Source organism: Salvia hispanica, chromosome 5 (assembly GCF_029641045.1).
Source record: "Salvia hispanica isolate PSC_SH4W2 chromosome 5, Shi_PSC_v1, whole genome shotgun sequence".
In the NCBI taxonomy this organism is placed as follows: Eukaryota; Viridiplantae; Streptophyta; class Magnoliopsida; order Lamiales; family Lamiaceae; genus Salvia; species Salvia hispanica.
Window position 1 is genome coordinate 3,600,871 of NC_142696.1, and position 12,657 is coordinate 3,613,527.

The 12,657-nt window shown below is 35.0% G+C and overlaps 2 protein-coding genes across 2 annotated transcripts; one reads left to right on the plus strand and one right to left on the minus strand.

Moving 5' to 3' along the window:
- Positions 1-536: 536 nt before the first annotated feature.
- Positions 537-1,407, minus strand: LOC125191245 (uncharacterized). The gene is made up of 2 exons (XM_048088760.2): positions 849-1,407; positions 537-770 (listed from the first exon to the last, which is right to left on the minus strand). The coding sequence occupies exons 1-2, from the start codon at positions 1,278-1,280 to the stop codon at positions 708-710; spliced, it is 495 nt and encodes a 164-aa protein (XP_047944717.1). The 5' UTR covers positions 1,281-1,407; the 3' UTR covers positions 537-707.
- A 7,576-nt stretch (positions 1,408-8,983) lies between these two features.
- Positions 8,984-11,910, plus strand: LOC125186923 (G-type lectin S-receptor-like serine/threonine-protein kinase At1g11330). The gene is made up of 7 exons (XM_089058094.1): positions 8,984-9,709; positions 9,825-9,938; positions 10,030-10,220; positions 10,309-10,519; positions 10,644-10,878; positions 10,977-11,127; positions 11,391-11,910. The coding sequence occupies exons 1-7, from the start codon at positions 9,220-9,222 to the stop codon at positions 11,703-11,705; spliced, it is 1,707 nt and encodes a 568-aa protein (XP_088914220.1). The 5' UTR covers positions 8,984-9,219; the 3' UTR covers positions 11,706-11,910.
- Positions 11,911-12,657: the final 747 nt, after the last annotated feature.

Genomic DNA, 12,657 nt, shown 5'->3' on the forward strand with positions numbered 1-12,657 from the left:
GTATAATATTAGGGTGCAAATGGGATGTTGTGTTGAGCACGTGGGCGTGTCTCATAACTAAATGTTGTAATCTAATTCTCCAATTTGTTAAACTGCTAACACCCGGAGATGGGAAGGTGGGGACGGCACGCAACCTTAGGCTCTAACAACAATCTATTCTTTGGTATACCAATCCCTAGATATCACCCTTAATCTAATGTCTAATATATCCATCTTTCCCTCAAAACCAATTGAGATGCATTATCTTATCAAGTTTGTTCACTGGTACAAAGCAGAATCGACAGGTGTAGGATGAGACTAGGAATAAGGAGGTCAGGTTCATGAACATTTCCAGTTTCAATTGGCATGGCATGCTTGATGTTGAAGCTTTAAGTAGTCATCAATCTATAACCGTTGAAAACTTTCTCCATCCACATTTGTTGATTACACGTGGAGTTTTGTTTCCTCTATGCCTCCCCACTTTGAACTTGGTAAATATTAGGACATGAATTATGACAACAACACTATCGAAAGTCATATTTCTTGAACAATGTGAGTGACAATTTAAACCATTAACCATGTCATTAAACTGCTAAATAAGTACAATATGGTGGCTGCTCTATATTATTACTACAAGTGAATAATACACATGACTAATTGTGATCCATTACCATTAGGTCACATGGCACTACAACCCTTGAAACTTCTGTTGTTGTCTTCATCTTGTGCTATCTCCACATCCATGATCTCATCTTTTTAGCACTGCTCTTCTCTTCCCCACTTTCGCGTACCTGACCAACGGAAAAGACTAAAACTGTAACAGAGTTTGACGAAATTCAGGATATGAAGAGAGTTCAATGAATACATACATCATAAGAAGTTGTAGGTCTGGATGATAAGTCATCTCTTGTGGTGAAAGAGGAAGAAGACGAAGAAGCCAAAGACGGTGGTAAAGACAAAGGGACAACTTGGTTTTCACTATCATCATCACCATCATCAGGAGTAACTAGATCACTGTTATCCTCATTGTTGTCATCATCCTCATCAGTGGCGGTGCGATCTCCTCTGCCCCTCCCGCCATTGATACAAGCCTCACAAACGGAAACAGTGGGGCCGAGTTTGGGACCAGAGCCGGTCCATGGAGTTGGAGACTGGCAGGCATGGCAGAGAAGAGTTCTTGAGTGTTTGGCCACAAGGAAGTTTGCTGTGTGAACCCTCAAATCACAATCCCAGCACAGACTTGCTTCGTCGGATTCACAGTACATTCTTGCGACCTTGTGGCACAGCTCACATTTCTTCATTTCTTCTCTTTTAAAAACTGAGATTCTCCAGATGCATGAACGCACTAGTACTATATTTTTATACTGCAGCTTCCCTAATATCCCGGCTAAAACAGAGGAAGAAAAAAACAGGGAATGGAATTGGAAAATTATGGGGAAAATAGAGGGTGCAAGTTGCACATTTATTTATTAGGTAGCAAGTTGTTTTGTGCGTTTGTGGGGATTTCAGGGGGATGTTTAGACATAGAGTTGTCCCACATTGTTTGCAAGGAAAGAGTGGTTTAAAATGGTCCTCATTTTTTTTTTGTCTTTTTAGGTTGCTTCATCGAAGGGCCTGTGACATACTAGTAGTATATTAATGGAATTTGAGATCAACGAAGATTTGAGATTTTGAGTAGTAAGATTACCGGTGCTTACTTCGCAACTTGCAAAAGAAATTGAGATGGTTTTTATATTACTCCATCCATCCGTCCATAATAATTATCACTTTTACTGTGGGCACGAGTTTTAAGAAATATAAAGAAAAGTTGGTTGAAAAAGTTAGTGGAATGTGGGATCCACTTTTTTATATTGGTTTTATAATAAAATGCGAGTGAAGTGAGTTAGTGGAATGTGAGACCTACTTACCATTTATGGTAAAAATGAAATGTGTCATTTATTGTAAGACGAATCGAAATGAAAAAGAGTGACAATTAATGTGAGACGGAGGGAGTAATCTCAGCTGATAGTGGACTCTATTGGTGTGGTATTATCTGTTACATGAACCAACTAGTCTAAGTGATTTCCATTTTCTTTCTATTATACTCCCTCCGTCCCAGAGAAGTTGGCACACTTTCCTTTTTAGTTTGTCCCACAAAAGATGTCACATTTCCCTTTTTGGAAAAAGTTCTCTCTCACATGAATATAAAAATTATATTTTCTCTCTCCATTTAACACACAAAACAAAACCTCTTAAAATCCCGTGCCATTTTCAAAGTATGTCAACTTCTCTGGGACGGAGGAAGTATGATCTTACCGATATTGTGGAGTTCAACTACTTATTGTAACAAATAAGTATTATACGTGATGTATGTGTATCTATGATAGGGTGTATACTCATATGTTGAAGTCTACATGAAAAGTACCCTGAACCCTGAACCCTAAGGCATTCATGAATATGATTATTTGATCATTGTGGTGTTGATCCATAATGAAGGGGATTAAGTAATATTGGTCACTTCCGTATGTCTCACAGTAATTGTCACTCTTATTATGGACATTAGTTTTAAAAATGTAAATAAAAGTTGGTTGGAAAAGTTAATGGAATGTGGGACCCACTTTTTTATATTAATTTTATAATAAAATGTGAGTGAAGTGAGTTAGTGGAATGTGGGACATACTTATCATTTATGATAAAAATTAAATGTGACAATTATTGTTTGTGGAACGAACCAAAATGGAAAAGAGTGACAATTATTGTGGGATGGAGGGAGTATATTACCGAAATTTGTTTCTTGTTCAATATGAATATGTGATATGTGAATATGTGATATGATAGTAATAGTATTTTAACTATATTTGTACTTTTGTGCATTAATTATAGTAACATAACATGTTGATTGTTATATTAAAATAAAACCGATAACAATTTGAGAGCAAAAGATGTCAAAATAAATGCAAGATAAAACAAATCAATGGGCATAATGTAGTGCCGAGTGCGATTAGTGGGCCTTTTTTTGATTTGGCTATGTTTTAAATTTGGGGGCCACACTCATATAATAATTCAATTCAGTAATTCATTTACTTTGTTTTATCTAAGTTTTGTCGCTCTATATGATATTAATTTTTTGTTTAACCATGTAATGTAATAATTCAAATATCATAACCAAATATTATGAACAAACAGCTAGTTGTGGTTTGAAACTGGGGATGTTGCTTTATATAGAATAAAGCAAATTATTTAATGATAAAATAAGGATAATATGGTCAACTTTTTTTGGAACATTTATTTAAAAATATTTCACCGTTTAGCTAATCACCATTTAGTTTAAATTGTTTCATTTATGAGAATAAAATGTATCACAAAAAAAATTCGATAACCAGGATATTGTTGTTGCAACCAAAAAATGCACATTCTATTTGGTGTGACCATAATATTTGCAGGAATAGAGAGGATCAAGCCCAAAACTACTAGACAAGTATGCAATGCGAGGAAGGTTTTCAAAAAAAATCAGATGTGTTCAGCTTTAGTGTTGGAATCTTTCATTTTAATCAATGAAGAAATACAAAATCATATTTTGGTTTCACCCTATATTTATTTCGTGCAATTTACCGTTTGGCAATCCCAAACCATCGTTCTGCTCGACGGGAGAATGTCCACGTTTGAGTCCTTTGATCATCGAGCCCTTACACTATCAATTTGGTACTTTCATTTTGTTCTCATTCTCCATCCACAAATTTCAACAATTAAATCATTTCGTCTTACCTATTTGATCGGATAACGACTATCTTCAACAAAACAGGCAAGAGGTTGGACGAGTATGACGAGTTTCTTTCATGTTTGTCTCGAACTCAGCCGTAACATTTACAAATAATATTGAACCCAAAATGAAATGAAATGAAATAGAAAAAGGGAAAAAGGGCAGAAATTAAAAACGGGAAAGGTAATTAAAATAATAAGAATAGCATGAAATGGGAATTGCGATTACCTTCTTGTATTAACAAATTATTAGGTTAAGTTGTGAAAACATGAGTCATGTACTACATAATGTTTTAATTAGTAACCGTGTGAGTATAATATATAGGTAAATTACAATTGAGGTGTGCCCGCACATATCTTCATGAATCATGAAAGTATGATAATCATTGGTAAGTGTCTATTTATATCGACATTCTTAAATCGTGTATTTAATTATTCTACCAATATGAAAGAAAAGGAAATGTAAACGTAAATACTCAGTTAAAAAGATGAAGAGGCGAACAGAATGTTTCCTATTTATTTCAATTTTCGGCAGCTGAAATCTTGTTCAAGTTTGAAAATCAATACACGCTGGTAACAACGTGTATATAAAAGTTATGGAAGCAACTTTTTGAAATTTATGAGTTGTATACTGGATTTAGTTATAATATCATTCAAGTTGCAGCGTCAACAGTAGACGACAACAATCTAGGGACGCATGCTATTACTATTTAATTTCATAACTTATATTCTTGAATATGAATAAGACTCTTATTTCTGCATATAGAGAATTAGTCAATATTTATTCAGTTTTTGTTTTGAAAACTTCCGACTATCAATAATTAATTGTTTTTTAATTTTCTTGAACGGTGTCATCATTGCTCTTATTTTATATGGTAGAGGGTCATAGGTTGATATAATTATGTCATATGATATACTACCAATTAAAATATTTTGATATTTTTCCTTAACCACTAGTTTATCTAATTGGGTTGATAGTTGGAGGAGCAGATGGGAAGCACAATTCTATAGTTTAACCTTTTCATTATCTTGTGCCACTAAATTCAACTCAAAGAAACATTTAATGTGGGATGAAGTATATTTTATCCTCATTCAATTCGCTAAACAATAGAATTTTAAAAAAAAAATTCAATCTTGTTATCAAGCCGCGATATTTCTCCTGTACGACTAGTACTTATTAACCATTTATTTGTACTGCTCCCACCGTCCCTACACTTTTCTTTCTAATTTGTTCCAATTAAGATATTTATTTCTATTTTTAATAATTTTTTATTTCCAAAAATACATCCAACTATCTTTTTCTCTTTCTAATTAAATATTGAATTTTCTTTCTCTCTACATTTAATACTTCCACACACTTTTTCTCTCTCCAATTAACCACATTAACCATAAACTCCTAAAAAATTCATACCAACTAAGAAATATGTCATTTTAGCCGGGACGGAGGAAGTACTTGTTTATTTTGTACCTAAGTTAACTTCCATTTTGATCAATAAAATAATCTTTTATTAAAAGAAAAAATTTACTCCCTTCATCCTAGATAGTTTGTCTCATTTTTCCATTTCAGTCCGTCCCACATAATTTGTCTCGTTTCACTTTTTATCATTTTTTGTAGTAAACCTCATATTCCACTAACTCATTCCTACTCATATTTTATTATAAAACTAATATATAAGAGTAGGGGGGAGTGTTATATTGCTAACTCAATGCTTAATTGCTAACTACAACTCAATAATAGCCATTAGATATTCAAATTAAAGGCTTAGATCATTAACACAAAATGTCAATACGATAAAAAAAACGTCAATAAGGCTATAGGATTAATTCCAATAAAAATCAATAGGGCTATTAAGTCAAGTTAGTTATAACTAACTTTTAAAAGAAATCCCAAAACTTTAAATTCATATAACATATATCAAATTAAAGATAATTTTATAAGGATTCCAACGATATACTACATGCATATGTTCCGACGTCAAAATTTGAAAAAAAAAATCTAGATTTTTCGTATTTTTCGTACACATGCTAATGTCAATACAGCTAAGATAATATGTCAATATAAAGCATATACAATGTCAATCCTAAATTTGTGTTGACATTCTCAAAGCATTGTGTTGATATTTTCGAAATACTATATTGACATTTTCATCCAAAACCTTAATTTGGCGTTTTTTTTAAAAAAATTTTTATTTAATTAATAGAAATGAAAATTACACGTGGCAAATTGTAGACCACATGTTTTTTAAAATCATATGGCCTTAAATTAGTTGTAGTTAGCAATTAAATGATGAGTTAGCAATTGATCACTTCCTTAAGAGTAGGATCCACATTTTCACTAATATTTTCAACTCACTTTTCATTTCATTTCTTAAAATTTGTGCCCGATCAAAATGAGACAAACTATCTGAGACGAAGGGAGTAATACTTCGATTCATAGTAAAAGATGTACGTATCCAAGCTATGGAGTTATGGACAAAGTACATTGTCAAATTACAATATTAAAGCAATAGTACAAAATAAAACTCTTTTTGTTCCATAGTAATAGAGTCATTTTGTCATTTTGGTACGTTCTATAGTAATACAGTCATTTCTCTTTTTAGTAAAAGTCAACACATTATTCAACACCTACTTTACTCTCTCTTACTTTTTTCTCTCTTTATCTCTCTACCTTTTTCATTTTTCACTTTATTCTCTTTTTACTTAATTCACCTAACAAGAGGTGCCCACGGTTCAGGAATCGGAGGTTACGGTTCGAAACCGCTGGTTCCGGTTTTGGAAATTGTTGAACCGGAACCGAACCGTGAGGGTGTTTCGCGGTTACGGTTCCGGTTCCAAAACCACCGGTTTCGATTTTGATTCTGAACCGGTGGTTTTCCGGCAGTTTTTTACTGTTTTTCAAGTTTCTGAACTGCCGGTTTTTCTGCGGTTCAGGCTTGATTTCACGGTTTTCCGGCGGTTTTCGCGGTTCCGGTTTGGAACCGCCCGGAACCGGCGATTCCGGCACGATTTCTGTTCGAAAAATTTTGAACCTGAACCGAACCACGGTTCAAAAAACGACGGTTTCGGTTTGGGTAAATTCTCACGGTTTCGGTTCGGAACCGTAACCGGCGGTTACGGTTTTAGTTTTAACCGCCGGTTCAGTAAACCTTGGGCAGGTCTACATGTAAAACAATTTTTCTTAATCTCCATGACGAAAAGAAACGCCTCCTTTACTATCAAACGGAGGGAGTAGTTAAAGAAAAACCTAATCTACTAATTTGAAACAAAACATCACTATGCCTAAAAGAAACACCTCCATTACTATCGAACGGAGGGAGTAGTAAAAGCAAAACCTAATCTACTAATCTGAAACAAAACATCACTAAAGTTAGTTTTATAAGTTACAAATATATGAATTTTAGATTTTAACCCAAACGTGTTCGTGCTGCAAATCTTGCGAAAGAAAAACTTTAGCAGCCCACCAACGAATATGATGGATTACAAGGAAAAATGTCAAACTTTTTATTCATCTTGAAGGCGTCACCAGTGCTCTTATTTTATTTGGTAGAGGATCATACGTTGATATATAATTATGTCATATTCCAGTGACTGCTTATGGAATAGTTGTAAACCGAACCGGTTGCAAAAATATATGATATTTTCCTTAACCACTAGTTAATCTAATTGGGTTGATATTTGGAGGAGCAGATGGGTTAAGAAATAGAAGCACACTCAATTTCTATAGTTTAACGACCTGTCATTATCTTGTGCCATTAAATTCAACTCAAAGAAACATTTAATGTGGGATGAAGTATATTTTATCCTCACTCAATTGCTAAACACTAGAATTCTTTTAAAATTTTGTGAATCTTGTTATCAAGTCACACTTTTATTTTTAGTTTATCTTATAAAAGATGTCACATTTTTTCTTTTAGAAAATTTTTTCTCCCACATCAATTATAAAATTATATTTTCTTTCACCACTTAATACATATAATAACATCTTCTAAAATCATGTGTCATCTCTCAAGCGTGACATCTACTATGGCATGAAGGGATTACTTGTTTATTTTGTAAGTTAATCAATTATCGATAATGTTCTATCAAAAGAATATAGTAACGATAATGTTCTATCAAAAGAATATAGTAACACTTTGATTCATAGTCAAAGATGTACACATCCAAGCTTATGGAGTTATGGCCAAAGTACATTGTCAAATTCTCCGTCCCAGATAATTCGTTCCAATATTTCATTTCGATCCATCCTACATAATTTATCTCACTTCACTTTTACCATTTTTGGTAGTGGACCACATATTCCACTAACTCATTCCTACTCACATTTTATTATAAAACTAATACTTTAAAAGTAAGACCCACATCCCACCAACTTTTTTACTCACTCTCCATTAGATTTCTTAAAACCCGTGCCGGGTCAAAGTGTCCCAAATTATCTGGGACGGAAGGAGGACAATATTAAAGCAATTACTCCCTCCGTCCCGGCTAAGATGACACATTGCTTAGCCGTCACGGGATTTTAGGAGTTATTGGTTAAAGTGTTTAATTGAAGAGAGAGAAAGTGGGTGTAAGTATTAAAGTAGAGAGATGAAGAAAGATAGATATTTTAATAGGAGTGAGAAAAAATGGTTGAGTGTATTAATTGGAGAGAGAAAGTTACCAAAAAAGGAAATGTGTCATCTTAGTTGAGACAAACTAAAAAGGAAAACGTGTCATCTTAAGCGGGACGGATGGGGTACAATATAATAAAAGAAAAACCTTATATAGCACTCCCTTCGTTTTATAGTAATAGAGTCATTTTGCCATTTTGATACGTTCCATAGTAATGAAGTCATTTTTTTTAGTAAAAGTCAACACATTTTTTCACAACTGCTTTATTCTCTCTTCATCTCTCTACCTTTTTCCTTTTTCACTTTATTCTCTCTTTACTTAACTCACCTAACATAATTTTTCTCAATCTTCATGTCGAAAAGAAACGCCTCCATTACTATGGAACGGAAGGAGTAATCTGCTGACGTGTAACAAAACATCACTAAAGTTGTTTTTATTATATGAATTTTAGATCTTAACACAATTAGTGGCTCGCCAGACCATCCAACAATTTCGTTTTTTACAACTCAAGTAATCAACCAACTATTTTTAATATTGAAATTTTAACAATAATGTACTTAAAAAATTTACAACTTTATTGCGAGAAAAACTCCATAGAACATAAATAAACGTGTTCCGTGCAGAATCTAGGCCACGGTTTGACGTATTTGTGGAATAATTAGGTAAGAAATTCAAATCTTGCGAATGAAAAACTCTAGCAGCCCACCAACGAACATCATGGATTACAATGAAAAATGTCAAACTTTTTGTGCTTTTCATCCAGGCGATATTCTTCTTCAATACCATGAAAAAAATGCAGCAACAATTTTCAACTAAACCATCATTACAACGACGCCTGTTGCTCGAATTCAGTGTAATTGGTAGCGCGGAATAATCTCCCCGACGGCAACACTAATGATTAAACCATCTCATCTTGCGATTACCGCCATCGTCTACTTGTCTCTGCGGCTCGGATTCTGCACAGCACAAGGCAACTCTTCCGGTTCCTGCGGGAGCAACGGCGAGTGTGGGCCGTTTGGGAGCTGCAACACGCTAGATGTGCCGCTTTGCAGTTGCTTGCACGGATTTAGTCAGCGAAATCCTAGCGATTGGGAGTCGGGGAACTGGAGCAGCGGCTGCGAGAGAAAGGCCGCTTTGAGTTGTGGTAACGGGACTACTGATGGATTTTGGAAGCTCGAATCGATGAAGCTTTCCGGCTACACATCCCGATCGTCTGCCCCGAAAGAGCAGTGTGAAGGTGTGTGTTTGGGGAATTGCTCCTGCATAGCTTATGCCTTTGACAACGGGATCGGGTGTATGTTCTGGAGCGTGCCCTTAATCGACGTTCAGAAGGTCTCCACCTTGGGTTCCGATCTCTACATCCGCCTCTCGCAATCCGAGTTTGGTAATTTTTATTATTGATTGTTTGGAAAATGTTTCTGATTTGGTTGATTTCTGTTGTTAACTCTGTGAATTGCTTGCTGGGAAATTAGGGCTTATGTTCAATTATGCTATTGCAGCTGCAGGTGAAAAGAAGGGATTTCAGAAGATTTTTATAGTTTTGCCCATTGTTGGCTTCCTTGTTTTGTGTGTTTGCACTTATTTTTGTTGGAAATGGATTGCTAGGCGCAGAGGTAATGTTTGTTTGTGTAAGGAATCACTTGGTGTAGGTAGGTAGCTATATGTGCAGGATCTGAGTTAATTTTGCATTTTGTGGTGAGTTAGGGAAAAGAGGTACCGTTGAGCTTGGCAATGTGCCGGTGTCGGGATCATCTTATACCTCTACTCCAGATGTATCGAGTCGAGTTAATCTTGAAGACATACCGTTGTTTAAGTTTGAGGAGCTGGCAAGTGCGACCGATAATTTCTCAGAAGCTAACAGGCTAGGGAAGGGTGGTTTTGGCACTGTCTACAAGGTTCTCATCCCATGCTTATTCGTGTGATGATCTCTTATCTTACGTATCAGCATTATTAAATATGAATGCTGAACTTCTGCGAATGTAGGGAATTTTGGCTAGTGGAAGAGAAATTGCGGTCAAGAGGCTGTCAACTGTATCTGGACAAGGGATGCAAGAGTTTATGAATGAAGTGACGCTCATTTCTAAACTCCAACATAGGAATCTTGTTAGATTACTTGGGTGCTGTGCGGAGGATAGAGAGAAGATGTTGGTTTATGAATACCTGCCTAATAAAAGCTTGGATTTTTTTCTATTTGGTAAGTTCAGAATCTATTTTGTGTTCAAAATATGATAGCAATTTCTACTCCATTTTGGTGAGCACTGTTATTCAAATTAGGGTGATATTGAGCACTATTCGTTTCCTCTTTAAATTCTGCTTAGATCAATCACAAGAGGTCCTAGATTGGAGAAAGCGTTTCAATATTATTGAAGGTATATGTCGAGGCCTTCTTTATCTGCACAGAGATTCTAGATTGAGGATAATTCATCGAGACCTCAAGCCAAGCAACATATTGTTGGACAATGATTGGAACCCAAAGATTTCAGACTTTGGCATGGCCAGAATATTTGAGGCCAAGCAAGATCATGTCAGCACAGTGAGAGTGGTGGGAACATAGTAAGTATATATTCGCTGGTGGCGTGAAATTTACCTAAATTAAGTCACTCAATGCAAGTCAACTTGAAGATTGATCTGCTAATGTCATTTTCTTGCAGTGGATATATGGCTCCTGAGTATGCAATGGAGGGAAGATTTTCGGAAAAATCAGACACGTTTAGCTTTGGAGTTCTAGTGCTGGAGATTGCTACTGGGAGAAGGAACACGAGGTTCTATCCTAAGGAAGGCTCTTTGAACCTTCTGGGACATGTAAGTCAAATGACCTCTACTTTGAGATAAAATTAACTAGTTAACAGTAGTAATACCATTTCCAATCTGCATCAGCTGTGACTATCTATTTTTCTTGATAATGTGCGTTTTTACTCGACTGGAACCATATATGTTGCTTGATGAATGAACTCAGCACTAGTTCTAACCTACATACTCTCGGTTTAATTCAACCATCACCTAGATCTATATATGATGCATAAGGTGCTTCACAATGGTCCACTGACATGATATTGTAACTTTAGATTTGGACAGCATGGAATGAAGACAATGTCACGGATTTAATAGATCCAAGAATATTGGGTTCAAGTTACCGGACAGATGTGCTACGGTGCATACATATCGGATTATTATGTGTTCAAGAACTTCCTAAAGACAGGCCATCTATTTCAACTGTACTTTCAATGCTAAGCAGTGAAGTTATAGAGCTTCCTGAACCGAAGCAATCGGCGTTTTCTACCAAATCAAGCCGCCCTGATACAGGTTCAAGTTATTCGCAGCAGAGTAAGAGTAGTGGCTCTTTGAATCATGTTACTATCTCCATGGTGGACGGTCGATGATACTAGTCGATTTTGTATACATCAATTGTTGTAAATTGATATCTAGGCAGAGGTAGTGCAGTAGTGAATGTATAGGGTTGATCTTTTGCTTGGATTTCAATGTTTGCTCTGTGATTGAGCTAGGTTAGTCAATTAGGTGTGCACCTATAAAATTTTGATGTGAACTTTAATTCTTTGTTTTTTTCAGCTACTACTTTTGAATCAACTGCCCCAATAGCAATTTAAACACGCGTATTTTAAAAAATATTATGCAAATTAAATAAATCAATTTCATAATCGATTCATAAAAATTCAGTAAAATATTATTTTTGCTAGGTTGGTAAGTACTAGGGGTGGGTAGGTAAGGTATACCTTAACGAAACCACCGTACCATAAATACGGTATGCGAAAAAGTCATACATTTACCTTACCAAAGTTTTCGGTATACCGAACTTTGGTATACCTTATTTTCGGTATGACGAATTTTCATACCGATACCGTGCCTCATTTGCGGTATACCTGACTTTCAACATCAATTAAAATAGAAAATTAGAGTATTTAGAATATTAGTTATATTTTATAATTTTAAAAATAAATTAAATATAATTTATTCATAATTATATCTATATTTAAGAATAGATTTTATAATTTAAAAATATATAAAATATATTTTATATATAATTGTGTTTATATTTTTGTAGTATATACCTTAGTTTACGGTATATACCGAATTTCGGTATGCAGCGGTATACCGCGGTATTTGAAAATTCATACCGTTACCTTACCGGAATCTTTTTCGGTACGGTATAATCTTACCGAAAATCACGGTATACCAAAGATTCAGTATTTTCGGTATTTTTTCGATACGATAAGGCCGGTATTTCGATATTTTTCCCCAGGCCTAGTAAGTACATATCGAATATGCAATAGATTAATTTTGTTTGAGGGGAAATTGAATTAGGAGAATAGTCAC